General features: G+C 47.6%; 2 protein-coding genes and 1 pseudogene across 2 annotated transcripts in view; 1 reads left to right on the top strand and 2 right to left on the bottom strand.

The window, feature by feature from the left end:
- LOC139052208 (Golgi-associated plant pathogenesis-related protein 1-like) overlaps positions 1 to 23807 on the top strand; it is a 281560-nt gene that overhangs the window by 47215 nt on the left and 210538 nt on the right. The gene's annotated exons all lie outside the window — the stretch shown is intronic.
- LOC139052242 (uncharacterized) lies at positions 6461 to 7453 on the bottom strand (annotated as a pseudogene).
- Positions 18853 to 22335, bottom strand: LOC139052241 (uncharacterized). Its single transcript, XM_070529338.1, has one exon. It carries the CDS (start codon positions 22333 to 22335, stop codon positions 18853 to 18855), a length of 3483 nt encoding a protein of 1160 aa, XP_070385439.1.

Below are 23807 nucleotides of genomic sequence, written 5' to 3'. Positions count from 1 at the left end.
AAGTGCTTATTTCCGAATGACGGACAGCAACGCGCCAACCCCGCATAGCCAGATACCTGCAAGATGCTTCGCATAACATCGATTCCCACAGTACGTGGGATCTTCCCATTTTTTGAAAAACGTTTTAAACAAGTGACACGACGCGCGACTTCAGCTACGGGGTGTTCTTGAAACATGGCTATGTCCGGAATTTCGAAGTGCACCTCACTAAAGCGTTCATATAAGTCGAACCTCGATATAACGAAGTTTTACTTGCAGCAAGAAACTTCGTTAAATCACAAATTTTGTTAATTCTAGGTTTTCTAGTTTCGGCATTAAAAACAACTTCACAAGTTCGCAGAGCATTTCAGGTGGATAAGATCTTCTTAATAAGCACTTATAAGCAAATCGCAAGAACGTCTGTCCATAATAGCGCGGTTATGAGCGCCAGCGCGTGCGGTACAGATCTCACCGAGAGCAAAGCATCGACGTGGCTCACGGCGTCCGAGATTTGCGTGTTGCGTCGCGCGGCACCGCACATCTCGGACGCCATGTCTGACCGTGCTTAGGGCCCGCAGAGGGCATCCTTGAATTTAAAACAAAAGAGTAAAAAGATACGGATATTGGTCCTGAACCACATAAAACAAAAGTAAAGGCAGTTACGCCAGAAAGGGGGAACACTGATGGCTATAGCAAAGATACTACACAAAGTAAGGTTCGTAGTTTTATCAGTGTCACGCGCTCTCAGGCAAACATTAACCGATCTCATTCGATGACCATTAACTAGCAGTCACAACGCGAGTGAGCGCTTCATACCGTGTCTCGGAGGCTTGCGATTACGCGACCGCCAACCCTAGACGCGCGGGAACAACAAAATGCACGTGAAGGCGCCATCCATTTCAGGTTGTCACGGAGAGATTACCTCCGAGATTGATGCGGTGCGTGGCACGCGTACGGACGCGCGCGAGGAAGAGAAGGCAGATAGGCGCGCAATCCTGCAGCCCCCCCTCCCCCCAGCGCGTGCTTGATCTCGTTACCACGCATTCACTCCCTCCCCATCCTTTTAGCGCAGAAGGAATCGTCAGCTCTCGTGTTTCTCCGAGTTATTTATCAACGCGACAAATGGCGCAGCGGTATTTCCTGCCTACCGCGTCCCGGCGCGCGCGCTTTGACAGTGGTTTTGTCGCTCAAACTTTTCATGCAGAACGACGCTTTCAAACTTTTCCCTCGGGACCGACATTGTGTTTTGCTATATTTACAAGCAATACAGGCTCCAAGTAGATGATTGAAATGGCCGAAAACCTCGTTAAATTGAATCTGTGTCATGAAGTTACTTCGTTAAATCGCGAAAAATAAATACACGGTTTTCAATGCCACGGAGATCGGTACAGGGCCCTTAATATTTGGCTCCACGTGTTCAAAAAAAGGTTTCGCACTCACCGCTACGCTGTTCTGGCTCAAGTTTTGAAGAACGATCGCATTTTGTTGTCTACTTCGTTTAGCTCTTGGCACGATTAGTCACCTGTTCTTTAAGACGAAAATGAGAAGCTGTTTTCGCCTACGGGAAAAATGGCGCCTGAAAAGCCGGCTTTGGCACATACTTGCGTCGTCGCCTGCCTGCAGCAGGAGAAAGGAGCTGCTGTCGCGTAAGCGGCCGATTTCAAGATGCCGTTGGATGGATGGATGGACGGATGGATGGATGGATGGATGGATGGATGGATGGATGGATGGATGGATGGATGGATGGATGGATGGATGGACGGACGGACGGACGGACGGACGGACGGACGGACGGACTGACGGACGGTTGGATGGATGGATGGATGGATGGATGGATGGATGGATGGATGGATGGATGGATGGATGGATGGATGGATGGATCTCAACCCTTTGAATCGGGTGGTGGCGGCGCGCGCCACCTAGCCTTGAATGGTACTATATGCGTTGTAGGGGTTGAAGGACGGACGTCGGGATGAAAACCAAACTTGGAGGATTTATTTTACATTATATACAGAGAGGTGAGAGTCAAGTAACAGTCGTACAGTCATTACGGGCCGGCAGCAACTCGGACGCTGCGGCCCGCGGCAAGAAGTTCGAGAGAGGTGAATCAGGGAATGCCCCAGAATGCTCTGGTATCTCTGGAATGCTTCTTGTAAACCCTTCGAGCACTGGAAGTCGCGTCATGTTTGACCAATGGGAGAGTCCGCTCAGATGACGCCATTTTCGGCCAATGGTTGGCGCCCGTGCCGCGGTACCACACCAGGCGGAGAGAGTCGCCGCTTGGTTCCCCTTGCTTGATCCCCGTCACAAAAGCCAGGTGGGGGCGACGCTGCCAGGCCTTCCCGGTACATCGCAGCCGTCTTGTTTCGGGACCCACTTTCCTTGCAACAATGCCGGGCTATCCCTTCGTTTTCTGGAAAACTCAAGCATTGAATAGCTCCACCGGCGGCGTACGAACTTGTTTGCACGTGAACTTGTTGGCTCGAGCGCTCCTCTGGAATGTGCTGCGATTCGATGTGGTCCGGGGGAACTCGAAGTAGGCGCAGGAAACAGCTCCATATCTAACAGATCGTCCTCGCCCCGGTTTTTCTGAATGGCCGGTGAACTCAATTCGCTGGCCATGAGGAACGCTGAAAGAACCTGCAGGGTATTGGTGTCGAGCCTCGATTGACGAACTTCGGTATCCTGGGCCCTGGAGAACATACGTCAAACAAACAAAACAACACAGCGCTGCACCACGTGTAAGCACAGGCTCTTCACCCCTGACTCGCCAGGCTATTACTGAGTCAAAATGAACCCTGATCTTTTATTTCCCCAATTTTGACAAAACAGTTCCAACCACCCTTCCAAACAGCTATCCATTTCTCCCCGAATACCGACAAGACCAGAGTACTATTGTTGTTGCAAAACAAAGGGTCGTTGACGATGCAAACAACAAATGAAAACAGCCGAACATAACTTGAGTGGCCTAACTACAGGAACAGCATGTTTTCAACCTATCGCAGTGGCGTACTTATCGCACGTATCGGTGCCACTGAACAATCTGGTCAACCTCACAAGTACGTAATCACAAGCGCACTAGCCTTGTGGTCACTAAACAGAACGCGTACTTGCGTTGTAGGCAAACTTTGCATTTACGCTTACTCACGTTTCTTCCCTGAAAGTCCTACATGACACGTGACTTAAACGAACAATTAAACTTGCGGGATTTACACACACCGCAGGACCCTCAAAATAATGCGTCTTTTAATAACTCGTTCCACGCATACTTATTAAAGAAGTCAGAATACGGCTGCCCTCAACACACCCGAGCAACCCAGTCATAAATCTGCTTCCTTCCGTCCACACAGGACACGCGCTAATGGAACTAAAAACTCTTCTCCGTGCAAATCACGCACTTAGTGAAAATCTATGCGCTTAACCTTAGAAAATTCAAAAACACTTAAAAAGAAAGAAGGTTAAATAACACACACGCGCGTTACGATAGGCCTCTCAACGATAACCTTGACCTTCAGGTTACTCACACACACAAAAAGAAAGCCTATTTACTCATTAACTAATACGCGCGAGACTATGTGTTTACACAAACCTCATCTTTCAAATCTCGGAGCCTCTAAACGAAAACACAAACAAAGCTCAAACCTTACACATTGAAAGAAATCCTAGTCTCAAATCGCGAAAACTTTCCGATACTCAAAATAAAAAAACAAACACTTCATTTCTACGGAAGCGCTCTTGGCCTCCCTTTACAAACGCTTATGTCTGACTCATACTTTGAGTCGGACCCGAGATGGTCGCGGTTTGAAAGCTACTCTGGCTGCCGAGGAACAACAAAAGGGCTGATTCACTATCAGCTCCCCCAAGACGATACGGTCTCCTGCCAATTTGCGTCCTGGCGCTCCGCTTTCCTCACAAACTCGATTGACCGCGTCGCTACTCCCCACCTGGTCTCGTCTTGTCACCTTGCGCTTCTTGGTACTGCACGCTGAGCTATAAAAAGAACTACTGAACGACGAGCAGTTTAACAGCACCGTGCCCTTTGTCCGCGTCCGTGCAGAACATGCTTCTCGGTCTCCTTTTGACCGGTGGCTCGAACGTTTTCGATGCGTCAACATCGTCAGTGACGACCGCACCTTTTTCCTCGAGCCCTGCCCTCTTGGGTCTCTCGCCATATTTGGCGGCGCTACATTAGTTACCGTCTTTCGGTCTGTACCGCGCTTCTTTTTATGGCGCTTTCTCTTCGCACTCACTTTCATGTCACCTTCTCGTGCCTCGTGCTGGCCGGTACACATTTCGTCGGCCCGGATCGGTCTCTTACCCGCACAGTCTGAGTGATTCTCACTTAAATCTACTCTCACTTTGCCTCGACTGGCGGACAGCTCAACCGACTCTGGAACAATGCTGCAGGCTTTGCTCGAGTTAGACAACTCGCACTCTTGCGAACTGCCCTCTACTACATTGCCCAGCTCACGCTGTGCATCGACACACAGTGCGTCGGTATCGATCGCTGTCTCACGCGCACAGTCCGAATGATTAATCCCTATCTAGGCTATCTAGACTGGCGGAGAGCCGCACCGATCCCTGAACAATGCAGTTGTTCTCTCGTGAACTACGGAGCTCGCCATCCCGAGAACTACTCTCAATTACATCGTCCAGTTCGCACTTCACTTCTGCACGCACATCTGGCTCTACATGGGTGCTCGCGTCTGTCGGGTCAGCAGTACCCTTTTCTTCGCTAGCAACCTCGCTAACATAACCAGCGACGCACACGCGCGGTAACTGTGCCAATTTGTTCGCAGCTGGCCTAGCTGTCTCTACAGTCATCTGTTGGCACAGCACCTCGTCGCTCTCCTTGCGGCCTTTAACGGCCTCTGTTGCCACTAAGGCATCATTAGCGGCTAGCCTTTTCCCTTCACCTATGAATCGGCAGCCAATCTCACAGGCACTACTCTTCTCGTCGGCTTTTGGCGAAAATCCGCTAGACACTTCCTCATTCTTTCGCTCTGTACTACCTACAGAATTCCCAGACAGCCGTTGTCTCTGTGCCAATAACTGATCACAATACTGTATCTCTTTGATCAGTGCTGCCTTCTCTCTCTCATACTTTTGCTCACGCTGACGCTTACGTTCCTGATACTCACGTTCGCGTTCATTCTCACGTTCGTGACGCTCACACCTAAGAGTAAGTTCTTGAAGCTCATGCTTCCGTTCATTCTCGCGTTCTTCACGCTTACGCTCACTCCTACGTTCACGACGCTCTCGCTCACGTTCACGACGCTCACGCTCCCGTTGTACCTGTATCACCTCCCAAGCAAGGTCAATGCTTTTGTCATCATTGCCACTATCGTTAATCGCCTTTATGATAACTGGCGTCTTCATCCGTTCGTCCGCCTCAACTCCCAAATCGTCGCACACCAACAAGTCCAACCTCGTCAACCTTCTAAGATCCATGGCAGCTGCCCCGACAGGTGGTTAGAACTGTTTTCCTTAATTTGTGCAAACACACAATGCAACAAACTCCCGATTCCCAGAACTATCAAAATGAACACACAACATTTGAGTCTGGCGAATCAAAAGGAAAAAAACCACGCGCTCAGTTACGGTTGCAGCACCCTGCCATCCGGTTCATTTGTCCGCTGTTCCCGGTTCCTCAGGACTCCCTGGGTCGAAGGCTCGCTCTTCTTCGCTACTACCAGTTTCTTCGGACCTCTTTCGACGAAGGCTCTCTCTTCTTCGCTCTTCCCGGTTCCTTAGGATCTCTCTCGACGAAGGTTTATCCGTAGCGCTGCCACCAGCTGATGCATTCGGAGGTGATCCCACCGCTGCCAACCAGATGTAGGGATTGGGGACGGACTTCGGGATGAAAACAAACTTGGGAGGGTTTATTTTACATTATATACAGAGAGGTGAGAGTGAAATAACAGTCGTACAGTCATTACGGGCCGGCAGCAACTCGGACGCTGCGGCCCGCGGCAAGAAGTTCGAGACAGGTGAATCAGGGAATGCCCCAGAATGCTCTGGTATCTCTGGAATGCTTCTTATAAACCCTTCGAGCACTGGAAGTCGCGTCATGTTTGACCAATGGGAGAGTCCGCTCAGATGACGCCATTTTCGGACAATGGTTGGCGCCCGTGCCGCGGTGCCACACCAGGCGGAGAGAGTCGCCGCTTGGTCCCCCTTGCTTGATCGCCGTGACAAAAGCCAGGTGGGGGCGACGCTGCCAGGCCTTCTCGGTACATCGCAGCCGTCTTGTTTCGGGACCCACTTTGCTTGCAACAATGCCGGGCTATCCCTTCGTTTTATGGAAAACTCAAGCATTGAATAGCTCCACCGGCGGCGTACGAACTTGTTTGCACGTGAACTTGTTGGCTCGAGCGCTCCTCTGGAATGTGCTGCGATTCGATGTGGTCCGGGGGAACTCGAAGTAGGCGCAGGAAACAGCTCCATATCTAACAGCGTGCATAGCTATGTATTTACTCCTTTACTTTTGCGTTGATATAATCCACCCATCAGATAGCTTCTGTTTTGTTATTTCTACTTGTTCAAAGTCTATTTCACATTCACTGTCCTTAAAAAGCCAAAGTTTTGAATAGTTCCCCGTTACATTCAACCGCAGGGTGAAGTCGTTTACAAGAAAGTATCAAGTGTTCAGCTGTTACCTTCTCCTCTCCACACGCCCCGCACAACAAGTCTATCTCCTGGTATCTGGCTCGGTACATTTTAGTCCGCAGTACACCTGTCCTGGCCTCAAACAACAATGAGCTTTCCTTAGAGTTATCGTAAATATTTTCTTTGGCTATTTTTTGCTTAAACGTCCTGTAGCTCTCTAATGCTGATTTTCTTTGCATCTCTGTTTTCCACATACCCCTCTCTGTCTCCTTAACCTTTTTCTTGACAGATGATACCTTACCTGTCGCCCCGCTGCTGCCCAAGTATTTGCTTGACAGTTTTCTAGTTCGCTTCCTCCACCTTGTGTCAACATTCCTCTTTCATAAGTATCTGAAAACCTTCCTAGCCCACCGCATTTCCCCCATTTTTCTCAATCGTTCCTCAAATGCTATCTTACTACTAGCCTCTCTGCCCTCGAAAGAAGAGCATTCCAGATCGCCCTGCACCCCAAGATTTGGTGTCTTGCCATGTGCTCCCAGAGCGAGCCTACCCACACCACTTTGCCTAGTTTACAACTGTTGCCGGGTGTCTGCTCTCATACATAGAACTACACTGGCAAAAGTCAGGCCCGCAACCATTACCTCCTTCCATATCCCTCGTGCCACCTCATACCTATTGTAGTTCCACAGTGCCTCTTCACAATCGCTGCAGTTCTGCTACCTTTAGTCGTTACATATTTTTCGTACTCCGTCAGATACTCAATTCCATTATTTATCCACACCCCAAGATACTTGTACTTATCGACTGTCTCAAGCGTGGCGTCCTGTATACCATGCTTGCCGCAAATGTTATGATTAAAAATCATGACTACTGATTTTTTTTTGCTAAACATTAAGCCTAATCTGTCTCCTTCCGTACCACATATGCCCTTCAGTACCTGCAGATCTTCTGTATTGTCAGCCATTAATACAATATCATCCGCGTACATCAGTCCTGGTAATGACTGTTCAATCAATTTTGCTTACTTGAAAAATGATAGGTTTAAGCCGAGTCCGCTTTGCTGTATTTTGGCCTCTAATCCTTGTAGGTGCGGCATAAACAACAGAGGTGACAATGGACACCCCTGCCTAAGCCCTCACCGAATCATTACAGGCTCCGAAACCTGTTTTTACCATTGTATAATCACCCGGTTACATTTATAGATATCTTTTAAGAAATTGGTTACTCCACCTTGCACTCATAAAGTTTCCAAAATGCCCCACAAGCCCTCTTGAAATGCACTGTCATAGGCTCCCTTGATACCCAAAAAAGCCAGCCATAGGGGTCTGTGTTCCTTTTCAGCTATTTCAATGCACTGCGTCAGTGAGAACAGATTGTCTTCTAGCCTTCTTTGCTTCCGGAACCCATTTTGTAGCTCTGCAAGCACCCCCTCGTTCTCTACCCATGCCTGCAGTCTGTCCTTTATAATCTGCATAACCACCCTGTAAACTACTGACGTCACTGTTATAGGCCGGTAGTTATTTATGTCAGCTTTGTCCCCCTTTCCCTTAGATATCATTCTCGTCCTATTTAGCCTCCATTTGTCAGGTACTTTACCATCCATGAACGTTTTGCTCACCACCCACCTTAATGCTTTCTTAGGTTTTGGGCCAAATTTCTTTATTAACTTAATTGGAGCACCCTCCGGGCCTGCCGATGCGCTACTTGGTACCCTCTTCTCGGCCCTTTCCCATTCTCTCTGTCCAAGCGAAAGAAGTGGGTTAATCGGGCTATCCCTCTCCGACATACTGCATGTAATATTTCTCTCATCATGGTTCCTATATGCTCCATTGCCTTCTCTCCTTCTAGCTGAGTACCTTGACCTGTTACTATATACCTCTGCTCTAGGCTTGTCCTATTACCCAAGGAGTTCAGATGTTGCCAGAATTTCCTAGCTGCCTGTTTATCTTTTTTATTGCTTACTTCTGACAGCCCTTTGTCTTAATTTTCTCGTTGATCAAATAGGATGCTTTCCTTCTGAATTTTATGTAGTTTTCCCATTTTCTCTCTACTTCTGCTTCAGTTTTTCGCTTATTTTTGGAATACCTGTGTTCCCTGGAGGCTTCCTGGCGTTTATATGTGCCCTTAACAGCTGCATCCACAGATATCCAACACCATGTCACCTGTGAAGTCTGTGTAGCCATCCATATCTTCAACATGCGCATTCATGTCTCCTAAAACAATGATATCACATCCTTTTCCTAGCTCATTGATGTCTGCTGCTATTGGTACGAACGGCCTGCATGGATACCGACCTACAAAATATTCCCTGCCAGCCGCAGCGGTGAAGTTGGCGATATTCGGAGAACTAGACCTTGGAACACGCCCGGCCCGCCGCGATGACTCGTTCTGGGATAACAACAATACGCCGCGTCCCCAAGTGAGTGCCGCCGCTATGGTTAAACGCGGTCGATGGACCAAGTATTGTTCGTGGATTCGCCGGCATCGCCACGGCTTGTTTAGAAGCGGTGGAAATCCTGGGAGAAGACCTCTGGCAGCCTTCTCACGGGACTTAGAAGTCATGGACGGGCACGGCGGCCATTGTCAGCAGAGTCAACAGGGGGATGAAGAGGCGCCTGCTCGGGGAAAAGCCCCATGTCTTTGAGAACCCACTCACCTCAGCGTGGTCAGTGAAACCTGTGCGGAAGTGTGTAACCCTCCCCCTTAAAGGTGGGTCGGCTACGATGACTTTCAACGCTCCGTGTTGGTAGCAGGTTGAACGGTCGCTTTTCCCTCACTTAGGGATTTAGAGAGGACGGTGTTTATAAGCAGCAGTTTGTCGGCTGCTAGGGGGTGCTCGTGAGGAGTGTGCTCGTGCTCGAGAAGCAGTGTCCTTGGAGCTGTGTGTTGGTGTGCTGTATGCTTCGTCTTGCGTGTTCCATTTGGCAGTCACGCTAGACTGTCGAATGTATCTCTTGTTTTAATGTAAATATGTAAATAAATCATGTAAGCCTCCAAACCTGACACTATGCAGTCCAACATTTTTTTTCCACGTTAGAATTTGATCCTGTCCAAAGGTATACAAAGCCTGGAAGTGTTCTCTCCCCCGCTACTTTTCCTTTCAACCATAAATGCTCCTTGCATTCCTGTTTGAGCCTTTGCTAATTTGTATTTTTATGAATGAGTGCTCCAGTTCCCCCGCCCTTTCTGCTACGCTGCGCCCTGTTGCAGTATTCCCATGGATAATCAGGGTTACAGGGCGGTTGTTCCGTGTCCCTAAGATGTTTCTCTACAAACCCATAAACCATTAAGTTCTCTTGCCTTAGTTGCTCTTCGATTTCCTCCCATTTTGGCCTATTTCTGCCTTCCACGATAATAAACCCTATATCTGACTTAATTTGGCTCTGGTGCTTACTTCTTTTGCCTCTCCTACATTGCCGATGCTCGCTAGCTTGTAGCTCCTGCCTCGAATCGTCCGCGCCTACAGTAGTTCCTTCAGGGCTCTAGGTCCCCCTAAAAAAGTTGTTGCTTGGCGACCCGTCCTGCCCCGCACTGTAGTGAATGCCATCCTGCGCAATAGGCCGGGAGCCGGCTCCGTACACGTCCCCGTCGATCTCCATCGCGCTGTGCCAGAGTCGTCGGCTCAGACTCCTAATGATCAGATTGGCCTCAACCACACTCCTTTCTATCTGGTCAGTTTGGCCCCGGACGTCTGGGATAGTGCATATCGCCACATGCAACCTCCCGGAGGCCTCTGTAAGCTTACGCAGCCCAGTCTCAATGTGTCTCTCAAGGTCATGGCTTCTTCCCTTAAGCACGCCATTGAGCCCAGCATGCATAATGACCAGGCTGTCGCCCTCCATGCTGTCCCCTACCACTTCCCTCGCCTTGGTCATCGCCTCCGCCATGCCCTTCCCCGATTGCGCCTCCACCTACACTCGCCCGTCCGCCTTCATTCTTGCCATCACGCCTTCTTCAGCGCTCCCCACGTTGGAGTCCCCCATCAGCAGGACCCTTCTGCGTGCGAACCGTTCGCCGCCAGCCTATGTCCGTTAACCCTCTCTTCGCGCCCGCTGGCGCCCCTGTGGCTGCAGCGTCGCTTCACTCGGGGCGTGTTGCGCGGCTTCGCTATAACTATGCCTATTCACCGGCGGCGAGCCGACGACCACTTGCTCTGCCTCCCTGCCTCCCACTTCGCCTGTACGGTCTACCTTACTTTCTGAGCTTTTGCCACCGGTTAGATGTCCTGACCCGTCATTCTCCGCTGCCCGCGTCTCAAGTGCATCGAGCTGCCTTTCCAGTTCGGCGCTCCTTTCCCTCTCTTCCCCAAGCTCGGCCACGGTCCTCTTACTAAATGCGTGGCCTGGGCCGCTTCTACCTTGACTAAATCGTTGACTTTCGCCTGCAGTGCTATCCGCGTCTCCCGCTACTCCCTCAGGTCTGCTTTAAGCTCTTCGGACTTGGCCGCCCAGGTCCCTTCCAGTTTTTGGACTGCTTCCGTGACACCCTCGCACCGCCTGCATGTGAAGCTAGACCCCTCCGCGTCTGCTAAACTCTGGAATCTAGTCTCGTTGAGGAAGCACCAGCGCAGGCACTCGTCGCACTGCGCTTTCTCCCCGTCCCCCAGGGCCTTCCCGTCATTCGGTTTCATCGCTAGGCTTACGTCCCTAGGCCCAACGAGCAAGTCCGGCAAATCACCCGAGCAAAGCCAACCTCGACCGCTATCCTAAACAAAAATAAAAAAATAAGCGCTCCCTACCCCATGTAAGAATAACTTCGAAGAGCTAGCTGAGAGAATTAAATAAGCCTATGAAATAGGCCCCGCCTACCACCTAGGCCTGACGGGGAAGCCGCCAGACCCAGACAAAGCCTGTACGTTTACTACTCTCATCAAAAATTCAAAAATTGCACACCTACTCAATGCAAAATAATACACTTGCTATTAAAAAGAAAATAGTACTTAGCTACGAATGAATCCTCTGCGAAGCAGCTCCATCCTTTTGCTGCCGGAAGGCGGTGACCTAAGTCTGTGCCAGGGCAGGCTTTTCAGACGCCATTTTTCCCATAGGCGAAAACAGTTTCTCATTTTTGTCTTAAAAGACAGGCGACTAATCGTGCCAAGTGTTACACTAAATGAAGTAGACAACAAAATGCGATCATTCTGCAAAATTTGAGCCAGAACAGCGCAGCGGTGAGTGCAAAATCTTTTTTTTAACACATGCAGCCAAATATTCAGGACCCTGTACTTCCTGTTACGTTGTCTCCCGCGCGTGATTTTTCGCTCTTTGTAAGTAGCGCTCAAAACTTCGCAGCGTCCTTTCACTGACACTGTCTCAAATTTTTTTAAACGTTCTCGATAAGTACATGGACATCTAACTCTGCTCCCAGCGACTCCCAGAAAACTCTTACTTCTTTTGGGGAAAAGCAAAAATGAAAGATCTGTTAGCCCATGTGCATCTATGCCACGCCAAATAATTACGCAAAAGAGGCATAGTTCAAAGCAAACAGACGACTTTGAAGCTTGCATTTCTTGTGGGATAGCTTTCAACTTTCAACATTATTCATTCTTCTAGTACGCACTAGAAACGTCCTTCTGGGCTAAAAGCTGCCATAAGCAGCTTGATTGGATCCAAGAGACGTTGCTGTGCATGGCATGGCGATAACATAGAGTACTTTATAACATCAAACAAAAGCAAATGTAACATTTTCAGATATAAGGCTATTGACAGGATAATTGTTTTGCGATACAGAAACAAACAACATTCAAAATATTATATAAGATTAAGAAAAAAGAACCACCAAAGGGCGCCACACAATTAGAATCATTATACATGAAATATAGATGTTTACATGGGAACAAAACACATATTCGATTCCCTGCAAGAACTCTACTTTTTCAAAGTAAAACTTATGTAAAACGCGATATTTGTAATACCAGTCTACCCATATAACTTAGTATTTCTCTGACAAAGTTTTTGTCGTCGATAGGGGATCGGTACTGGCAATGTGCCGGAGGAGCGTCTTTTGTAATTTATTTATTTATTATTACCTCAAAGGCCCCAACGTGGGGTATTACATGAGAGATGGGTAACCACTTCAGTGGAATATGGACTCAATGGCGGCCTTGAAATGATGTGGATTGGAGTGGTGCACGGCGTCGGCGGGAAGGTCATTCCAGTCCCGGGCAGTCTTCACAAAGAAAGAATGTAGGTGCGCAGTGGTCCGGGCAGGCGGAGGATACACGGATTTTTCATGACATAATCGGCAAGACTGACGGTGTGCTGGAATGATGGCTGAAGGACTAGGAGCAGAATGATGAAATTTGTGATAAAGATACAGTCTGAAGACATGACGCCTTATATCTAGATTGGAAATTCCTGCTTTTAATTTTAGCTGAGAGACACTAGTATGGTAAGAATAATCAGAATAAATAAAGCGAGCTGCACGATTCTGAACTGCTTCTAGAGTGTTAGAAAGGGTGGTTTTGTGTGGGTCCCAAACAGAGCATGCGTATTCTAGCTTAGGTCTGACAAAAGTTAGATAAGTTAGTATCTTTAAGGATGGTGGTACGAAGCGCAAGTTGCGGCGGAAGTAACCAAGTGTGCGATTGGCTTCGTTGGTGATGTTCGTATTATGAGAGGACCAAGAAAGGTTATTTGAGAGAGTGAGGCCAAGGTACTTGCATGATTCCACTGATGAGATTTCCGAGTTGCAAAGAACGTACTTAGGAGTATGGTGAAGCTTCCGTCGATGAAAAGGTAGTAGTAAAGTCTTTGTAGTGTTCAGTGACATTAGCCACATGCTGCACCAAGAGGTAACTTTGTCTAGATCATCTTGCAATGCGTGGTTGTCGGTATCAGCTAGGATTGGGCGATAAATGACACAATCGTCAGCAAAAAGGTGTATGTTAGATGAAAGATTAGCCGGTAAATCATTAATATATATAAGGAATAGGAGGGCCCCGAGAACTGTGCCCTGGGGTACACCGGAGAGAACAGGGCTCTTAGAGGAGGAGTGGTTGTTGGCATACACAAACTGTTGTCTGTTAGTTAAGAAATTTCGGATCCAGTTCAAGACAAGGGGATTAAGGTGCAAGCGAGAAAGTTGTAGGAGAAGTCGTTGATGCGGAACTTTGTCAAAGGCCTTTTCGAAATCTAAAAAGAGGGCATCAACTGGGATATTTTGATCAAGGTTAGAGCTTATGTCATTTATAAAGAGTGCTAATTGGCTATCACAAGATAAACCTTTACGGAAGCCATACTGGTTGGGGTGGAAGAAACTGACAGATGTTAGGAATGTAGCAATGTGGGAGTAAAGCACATGTTCCATTAATTTAGAACAAACGCTAGTTAGAGAAATTGGGCGGTAGCTACTACATGATGATGAAGGACCTTTCTTTGGGACTGGGGTAACCTTACCCACTTTCCAGTCATCCGGCACCACTCCTGATGATAAAGATTGCTGAAAAATGTGACATAATATCTCGCTTGTAATATATTTAGTATTTTTTAAGACTTTAGAATTAATACCATCGATGCCAGGTGAAGATGACAGCTTTAAGGAACCAATGCATTTCCTGATTCCATCAGAACTGAAGGTGATTGCGGGCATTGTATCGTAACTGAAAAATGGGAATTCAGGAAGTTCACCTTTAGGCTCATTCGTAAACACGGAAGAGAATGCATGATTAAGCGCTTCGGCGATTTCGTGATCAGGAATAGGCCTATTTTTCTCGTCGCACAGAGCAAGTGATTGCGAACGCTTTGGATTTATAATATTCCAGAATTTTTTGGAATTATTTCGCAGGATGTTTGGTAGGGTAGTCGAAGAAAAGGAGCGTTTTGCTTGACTAGCAAGGGATAGGTACGTTTTTTCAGCGGTGTAGTATTTCTGCCATGCGCACTCAGAGTTGGAATGTCTGGCAACGTGGTAAAGCCTTTTCTTTTTATTGTTGAGACGCTTTAGTGTCGTATTGAACCAGGGTGATGAGTGCTTTTCAGTTACAGTGATAGTAGGTATGTAAGTTTTTATCAGCTCATGCATCTTATTTTTGAAAAGAAGCCAGTTAATTTCAACAGAACGTTCTAAGAAACCAGTAAAGAACGAGCTGGCAAATTCCGCTAGTTTAATATTCATATGAGTATAGTTACCTTTGTCGTAAAGCGTAATAGTTTTTCTAGTTTTAGTGAAGGCAGGGATGTCACTTTGGAATGAGGTATGTAGCACTGAATGATCGCTAAGGCCAGGTAAGTGCGTCAGTGGTGAAACATTATCAGAGTGAGAAGTGAAGATAAGGTCTAATATGTTAGAAGACTTATCATTGTGCCGCGTGGGGTTACTGACGATTTGTGTTAAGCCAAACGTAAGACACGTATTGAGAAAATCCCTTTCGACATTGTTTTTTGACGTTGTTTCAGCTATATTGGACCAATTGATGGCAGGGAAGTTGAAATCGCCGAACAGCATGATGGGTGATTGGGGATAAAGCACTGTTACGGAGTGAAGCACCTCATGGAAGTCAGCTACGAAAGAGCTGTTTGCGTCGGGTGGATGATAGCACGTACCGATAACAACGGCTGGGCGGGAAGCGTTGCTTATCACAAAGACAGTTTCTAAGGGCGTTGTTACTGGTATTTCAGCACACTGAAGACTTTCGTGTGCGCATATCAGTACGCCTCCGCCCCTTTTGTGAGATCTGTCGCGTCGAAATATAGAAAAATTTGGAAAATGTGAAAGAATTTCTGAATTATTAATGGACGGATTAAGCCAAGTTTCAGTAAGAAGGACTATGTTCGATGTCGTTGTACTGAGCAGGCTTTGGAGGGCATCAAGTTTGGGAAGAATACTGCGAATATTGGTGTAAAGAAATGAAAGGCAGTTATAGGGATGGTTATTGGGATGGTTGTTGCGACACTCGGATGCTAGGAACCCGGTGATCGAGCGACTACCTTATCGGAACTATGGTCGTATGTGTAAGTTGTATTTCCCATTAGTAATTTGTCGTGGCGTAGTTTGAAGGGTCTGTTTCGTGCTTTGGCAAACTGAACTAGGTGTCTTCTAGCAGTTAGCGTGTTAGAAGAGTAGTCTTCCGAGATCCGATATTCAGTTCCTTTTAGTTTTTTAGCGCATGACAACACGCGTTCTTTTACTTTAAAATGCGCGAATTTGACAATTATAGGCCTATTTCTGTTACTGTTAAAGCGACCTAATCTGTGTGCTCTTTCTATGTCTATATGTTCAACGGTGGTGTTTAGTTGTGTACTGCAGTGTTGAATCACTAGGGCTTCGGACGCAGCCCATGTTTCACTTTCAGTGTCCTTTAAACCAAAAAATACTAGATTTGATCTTCGCGCTCTATCTTCCGAGTCATTAAGCTTAGCCTGAATAGACGTAATCGTATTTGCGCTCTGTTCGGCGAGCGTCCTGAGCTCGTAGACCTCTTTTTTTACCGCGATAAGTGCTGAGCAGTCTTCTTCGATCTTAGTTAGTCGTTTTTTTATCTCATCAAAAGATTTGTCGCTCTGGGACAACTTTTGCTTGATCGACTTCATATCGTTTAATAATGAAGTTTGGCCAGTACGGATTTCGATAAGTGCTTCCAATATATCACTAGGTTCTTCATTGCCGCGGGTGGTAGGTCCGGGGTTAAGCTCAATGTCACCGGATAAAATTAGTAGTTGCCGAAGAACATGAAAACAGTCGAAAAGAATAGCAAAACAACAACTTGGGTTTGGCAGCACCAATAAAGCAGCATAGCGAGTACGTCGAGACGCGAATAAGGAATAGTTATAGTTTACCTGCGTGACAAATAAGCGTCGAAGGTTAGCGTTTGTCGCCATGGCTGTGGTGCTGCCAAACCCATGAAAGTAATGTAATTATTTTATTCATGTTTGTGTTGTAGGCTCCCATACTAAAGTACAATAATTAAATTGGGAGGTAAACAATGCATGATAAACTTGTAACTTGGTTTTTACCGGCACGAGAGCTCTACAGCGAGCCAGGACCCCGACAACTGCGGAAAATTTACTGCGAAGTTGATTAAAATGAACATCCCCATTTAGATGACGGGAAAAAGTAATGCCAAGTATTTCATGTTGGATAACTAGCTCAATATTGTTATCTAAATACGTTATTGAATGTTGCAGTTCAAAAAAAAATATTTCTTGCTCTAAAAAGAACAGCTTTCGTCTTAGCAGGATTAATTCTGATTCCATTTAACTGTGACCACTCAGACAGATTACGTAGCAGTGCATTACACCTAATAATTAGTTCGTTCGCATCCTTTCTAGTAAAGACTAAAGTGATATCATCTGCATATATTAAGAAATCAACTCTAGCATCAATATTTTCTAAATCATTAACGTACAAGTTAAATAATAGTGGGCCCAAAACACTTCCTTGTGGCACCCCGTTTTTAATTGACAAGAAAGAAGATTGGTCATTATTGATACATACGCATTGAGTCCTATTTTTCAAATATGACCTCATCAAGACGAGGGGACCGCCGCGAACTCTATACATAGAAAGTTTAGATATAAGAATGTCATGATTGAGGCGATAAAACACCTTGCTGATGTCAATGAAAATCCCGAGGGCGAAATTCCCATCGTCTATAGCCAACACAATATTTTCTTTCAAGGATAAAAGAGCTCTTTCTGTAGATATTCCCTTTTTAAAGCCAAATTGCGAATTTGTTATAACGTCGTGTTTGTCTAGAAATATTGTTAGGCGTGTAAAAATAATTTTTTCTATTGCTTTGGAAAAAATTGGTAGTCTGAACGGAAAATGCGCAATGTAAATGCGCACAAATGCTTCAAGAAACTCGTTATATTCTTCGTTTACGTTCTTGTTTTTTTTTTCTTAACACGAAATTCCAGTCGTGTGTGATTACAGCCTGACTAAATAAATCCAGTGCGTCATTGGAAATGTGTTGATAAGTAATGCGTAGTGTTGTTTGTTACTCATAGAATACACTACAAAAACTGGACAATGATCACTAATATCATTGGAAATTGTACCCATAGTACATACAGGTGTATCTATATTTATGATGACAAAGTCGAGGGCAGATGAAGTAGAAAGAGTAACCCTGGTTGGTGGAGTAATCAGATTAGTAGAGCCAGATGAAAGTAGTAGGCTTAGTAGGCTTATTAGTAGGCGCCGGTCCTGTCGTTTGTGTTCTTCTCCCTAAGTCCTGGTCTTCTGCGCCTTGCCTTTACTACTTCAAGCATGAACCAACTAGCCCAAGCAAGAGTTTTACTTATTATAACGTGTACATACTTATTATCCTCCAAAATATTTATGTGGAAATCACCTCCACAGACAAAATAAACATTTTGAACTCAGCAGAATTCTAAAAGTTTACTCAAACAACCTAAAAAAATTATCGATACTGCCATTCGGAGGGCGGTATATTACTGACAACACCTTCTTGGAGTTTTTGACAGTTAGCATTTCGCAGTCATGATTTATGAATGAAAATTCTGGCACCATTTCATAATAACAATTATTTTTGGCATAAAGAGCGATCCGCCTCCTCGCCTAAGTTCAGCGAATTCTAGCGATATGAAAAAAAAAACACGAAACGTACGTATATTTACGAACTCCATGACAAGACGACAGCAAGCGGCGTCGGGGCAATGGGCCAAATGCTACGGCAATAGGGCATGCAGTTCGAATGCGATTCTCAAGCCCCATAACGACTTAGTTGTTGTGGAATAAGAGACGGAGCACTTTGAACTTAGGAAAAACGACAGACGTCCTTTCGCTTCGAGCGCATCAAGAAGACTGCTTTATTTTTCACTAGAAGGTATGGGAAATGGGAGAGAGTAGTGAGAAGGAGAAAGTCACAAAACACCATGCCGCACAAACATTCTTGCACCACGTACGTGCGAAAAGCCATCGCCACAGGCCGGGCTGGCAGCGTCATGAGCCTCCGGGACATGAACGCCTGAGTGCAGAGGGGCTGTGCGGGGGCCCAAGGACCCGCGTGTCCGCAACTCCCCTGTGTGCAATAAAGTTATCACCACCATCTCCACACTTGGAACGCACCACCGAAGCACCGCACCGCCGGTTCGTTTGTATACGTCGCGCCCGCCAGTAAGGCACGTAGTTCGAGGGGTATCAAGTGTCCGGCGCCTCTGAGAAGAAGTTCTCCTTGCCACTTCGTCGGTGGCCCGCAGCGCGGGATATAGCAACTGTCTGGCGCCGCTGGGGCGGGGGACCCTGGCTCCAGAATGGAGGATATACAACAACCTCCCCCGGATGAGCGAACTATTATTGAGCTCATTGCTCTACAATCTCCAAGGGATACAGCAGCTGTATCGGTCGCTTCACCTCAGTTCCCCCACTTAATACCAGTTTGCAGGACCGCACCCTGCCGTCTCTACCCTTAAATGTTTCCTTAATTCTGGCGGTCTTCCACATGTGGCGTTTCAAGCGGTCATCCCTCAGGAGCACCAATGCGCCTTTCTTCAGATCACTCGATGTCGTTGGTCGGCACATATGTGCCGATCTGAGCTCCAATAAGTACTCTTTCCGCCACCGTCTCCAGAAACTGTCGGCCATGGCAGTCCGGTACTTCCAGCGTCGTGAGAGATGCATGCCACCGCCAGGAATTTCGTCCGGCAGCAGGTGTGGAGGAAGGGTCGTCAACCTTCTTCCGACAAGGAAATGAGCCGGTGACAGTGGTTCTGGCTCTTGAGCATCATCATATATGAAAGTCAAAGGGCGTGAGTTGATCACGGCCTCCACCTCATAAAGAACGGTGGTCAGTTCTTCGAAACTCAAGCTGCTCCGACCTAACACCTTTCGCAATGCTACATTCACAGATCGCACCATCCGCTCCCAGAATCCACCCCACCAAGCTGCCCGTTCAACAATAAACTTCCATCTGATCTGGTTTCCGGCGAAGTATGACTGCAATTCCTCGACTTGCAAAAGCCTGAATATTGCTTTTAGATCCCTGGCTGCACGCTTGAATGTGAGCGCGTTGTCCGAATACACCGTCGAGCAAATTCCACGGCGTGCCACAAAGCGTTTAAAGGCCAAGAGGAAGGCTGTAGCCGACAGGTCGCTGACGAGCTCAAGGTGGACGGCACGTGTCACAGCACAGGTGAAAATAGCGATGTAGCATTTTTTGCTGTCGCGTGACTGTTGACAAATCAAGGGCCCTGCAAAATCGATGCCAACGATGTCGAACGGGTTTCCCTTTTTCACTCTGTCAGCTGGAAGTGGTGCTACTGGTTCCGTAGCGGGAGGGCAACTTTGCCTGTGACAGACGAGGCACTGCTTGATAATTTTCTTTACGGCCTGACGTCCTCGAATAATCCAATACGATTCTCGCAGCTGTGCTAGAGTATCGCGTACGCCCGCGTGCAGCATTCTCAAATGTTCCTTCCGTATGAGCAGTGACGTGAGGGGGTGCTTGCCAGGGAGAACGATGGGATGCTTAGTCTCTTCATTGTTATCACTGAATTGCAAGCGTCCACCAACTCGCATGAGGCCCTCTTTGTCCAAGTACGGGTTGAAAGGCAAAACAGGAGAGCTCTTGTGCAGCGGTCTTTGATTCTTCAGGTTTGAAATGTCGTCGCTGAACGCATCTTCTTGAGCTTTAGCCAACCAGTATCTTTCGGCGCTGATTACTTCCTCAGCTCGTAATGGGCCGGTCGTCCTTCCGTCTTTGTTGTGGCAGTTGTCGACAAAGCGGCGGACCCACGCGGTTACTCGCACGACTCTGCTGAATGAACTATAATTCTCAACATTGAAAATTGCCATGGATGACGATGATACTACGGGCATCACCGTCACCTTTCGCTCTTCCATTTGGCACTCCCCAACCTTCGAGCTCGGCTCACTTATCGTTGGCCAACACGTGTCATCCTCCTGAAGCCAACGGGGTCCTTTCCACCACAGTTCGCTTTCACGCAGGGCCGATGGGAGAATGCCGCGGGTGATTAGGTCAGCGGGGTTATCTGAGCCTGGGCAGTGTCTCCAATCCCTGGGATCTGTCAGCGCCTGCAACTCTGAGACTCGATTTGCCACGAAGGGCTTCCATCTGGCAGCGTTTCCCTTGATCCAGTACATAGCTACTGTAGAGTCAGTCCAGAGAATGGTAGCAACGTTCTTCAGATCCAAGGCCTTGGCAACGTAGTGGCATAGTCGCGCGCCAATAAGGGCTCCCATCAGCTCCAATCGGGGTAGCGAGAGGCGTTTCAAAGGGGCCACTCTTGATTTAGCCATGACCAAGCTGACATTTGTTAGTCCGAACGGAGACTTGGTCACGATATATGCGACAGCACCATAGGCCTTCGGGCTTGCGTCACAGAAAACATGCACCACTTTCTCCGTAAGATCGTTTCTAAAGTCTGCCGCTAGCAGTCTTGGAATAGACACTCCTTCAATGCATGGAAGCTCCCTACACCAGCAGTCCCACTCTGGTTGCAATGTTTCGGGCAAGGGATCGTCCCAACCAATTCCCAACTCCCACAACTTCTGGAACATTACCTTTACGCATAATGTTGTGGGAGCAATAAATCCAAAAGGGTCGAAAATTCTTACCGAGACCTGCAGCACAAATCTCTTGTTGTCAGCTCTTGCGGAGAGGAAGTCGATAAGTGAAGTTAGGTTGTATTCAAAGTGGTCAGTCTGAGCATTCCAACCCACTCCCAATACCTTTGTAGCTGCAGCATGTCCAGCATCACCGTTCCTTCTCTCCACATTGCTATTCTCTAAGAAGTTGACGAGATCGCGGTCATTCGACATCCACTTGTGTAGCCGCATCCCTGCTTGAGACAATATATCTTTGGATTCCTGGCACAAGACTTTACCCTTGTCAAGGCTGTCAACACCAGTTACAAGGTCGTCCACGTAAAGATGCTTGCGCAGAATACCTGCAGTTTCAGCATACCGTTCCGGCAGGCCCTCAAGATGATGTTGCAACGTTGCAGCCAAGAGAAATGGGCTCGACGTGACACCGAACGGCACGCGAGTCATGCGATAGGTCACCACAGCTGGAAGCTCTTCCCCTTTCTTTGGCGTCATAGCGTACCAGAGAAACTGCACAGCGTTCCGATCGCGCTCTGAGAGTGATATTTGGAGAAAGGCCTTTTCAATATCCGCAACGATGGCAATGTTGTAAGTGCGGAAATTGATCAGCAGATCAATGAGCTCTGGGTTTAGGTTTGGGCCACTTTCCAAAACATTGTTCAGTGAGAGGCGATTTTTGGCACTTGATGATGCATCGAATACTACCGTCAGTTTTGTCGTCTGGCTTTCGCGACGAACAACTGCTTGATGTGGCATATAGTACACCGGACCTTCCGACGTGCCGTAATCCTTGCTGGCTGGCTCTGCATAGCCCTTTTCTATGTAGTCTCTTATGCAGGCGTCGTATTCCCTAATCAACGAATCTCCTTCCAAGAGGCGCTTTGTCTGTGCTTTAAGACGCCTTGCAGCGCACTCGTAGTTGTCGCCAAGCTCGTAAACCATCGAATTCCAAGGGAACGACACCTCATAACGGCCATTCTCAAAGTTGACGGTTTCTTTATAGTGCTGAAGGACTGCGTCCTCGTGACGAACTGGCTCATGTTCCTTGATACCGATGTGCTCGAGCTCCCAGAAAGACTTTAGCTGTGCTGATATTTCCTTGTAAATTTGTTCACTCACTCCTATCCGCATCACGCCAGCAGCCGAGGAGCAGACTCCTGTTGACTTCCTTGTGCCGACCTGGCCCTGGACTGTCCATCCGAATACAGTCTCCACTGCCATCAATTTGGAGCTGAGACGCTTAGTGGATCCCGTGACAATTTCCCAGTAATGATCAGCGCCAATCAAAAGGTCAATATTTTCCCTTTCGCCGCCCTGTGAGGCGTCTGCGACTTGGAAGTGAAATTTTGAAAGTTCAAGTAGAACAGAATTTGATGGAGCAGCCACAGCTCCACTCGACGCGTTTTTGTGCGCGTTATGGCTGATTGCTCACCAAATGCAAATATTTTAAGTTCCTCTTCTCCCAGCACTTTTAACTGCAGCTTTTCGGATAGGTTGCGATGGATGAAGGTTCGCTGACTGCCACCGTCCAAGAGAAGCCTGACAACTGTGCGTTCATGTGGACCCTCTGTCCAAGCTCGCGCTGTCTGTAGGAGAAACTGCTGCTCTCCTGTGCACATCAAGTCATCTCCCGTGCCTAATGAGGACTTCAACACCGTGGCTTGCTCATTCACCGGTGACGAAGATGCATCCCTTTCATCGGTGTTGCGGCGTCTCCTAAAGTCAGGGTCGCACATTGTAGTTAAATGTCTGCCCTTGCAATGCGCACACCTGAGCCACTTAGCTTTACGGCATTCTCTTGCCTCGTGCCCTTTTGTTGTACACCGGAAACATCGATTGTCACGCTTCAGCACTTCTCTCTTATCCGCCACAGACATCTTTGCGTTGCAGTTGCCGGTCTCATGGCCGTTCGAATTACAAAATAGACATCCTGTGCTGTCCTTGATCGTGGTGTGCAGTGCCGCTGCAGTAGGCATGTTCGCCGCTTTAGTGTTGCTGTTGCGCCTTTCCTTTACCAATTCGGCACTGCTGTCTCTCGGAGCTTCGGCCCGCTGTATGATCTCCCTCGTCGCGACCTCTTTTCTCAAAAAACGCAGGAACTCCTCCAGCTCACTTCCCTCGTTCGTAGCCTCGCTTTTTCTTTGGTATTCCAGACGAAGGTCGGCAGGCACCGCTTTCTTTATTACGGTCAGTAACAAAGTTCCGTAAGTGCCAACACTCACGCCTAAAGAAGTGAGGCTGCGTACACCTGTCTCTACTTCGTCGACGAGGCTGCGCAGTTGTCCGAGATTCCGTGAGTCACGCACTGGCTTGATGTTAAGCAGCCGTGACATGTGATCTTCTATAATAACTTCCTTTCTGCCGAACCTCTCCTTTAATAGCGAGAGAGCGACATCATAGTTGCCCTCCGACAAGTCAAGTCCTGCTACCGCAGCCGCCGCCTTTCCTGTCAAGTAGCTGTTGAGGTACTTGAATTTGTCTACGTTTGAGAGATTCTGGTTAGCGTTGATAGTCGACTCAAACTGACTCCAGAACCCTTGCCACTCTCGAAGCTCTCCGTTGAATTTGTTGATTTCGAGCTTTGGCAGCTTTACGGTGGGGCGTATCTGTGAATCGTTTGCGCTAGATTCTCTTTGATCTGAGGAGTTAAGTGTGCGATCTGATGAAACATTTGTGCAGCTTAAGTAGCGTAG

Source organism: Dermacentor albipictus, unplaced genomic scaffold (genome assembly GCF_038994185.2).
Source record: "Dermacentor albipictus isolate Rhodes 1998 colony unplaced genomic scaffold, USDA_Dalb.pri_finalv2 scaffold_20, whole genome shotgun sequence".
NCBI lineage: Eukaryota > Metazoa > Arthropoda > Arachnida > Ixodida > Ixodidae > Dermacentor > Dermacentor albipictus.
The sequence above is the reverse complement of the archived record's forward strand: the minus strand, read 5'-3'. Positions and strand labels throughout refer to the sequence as shown.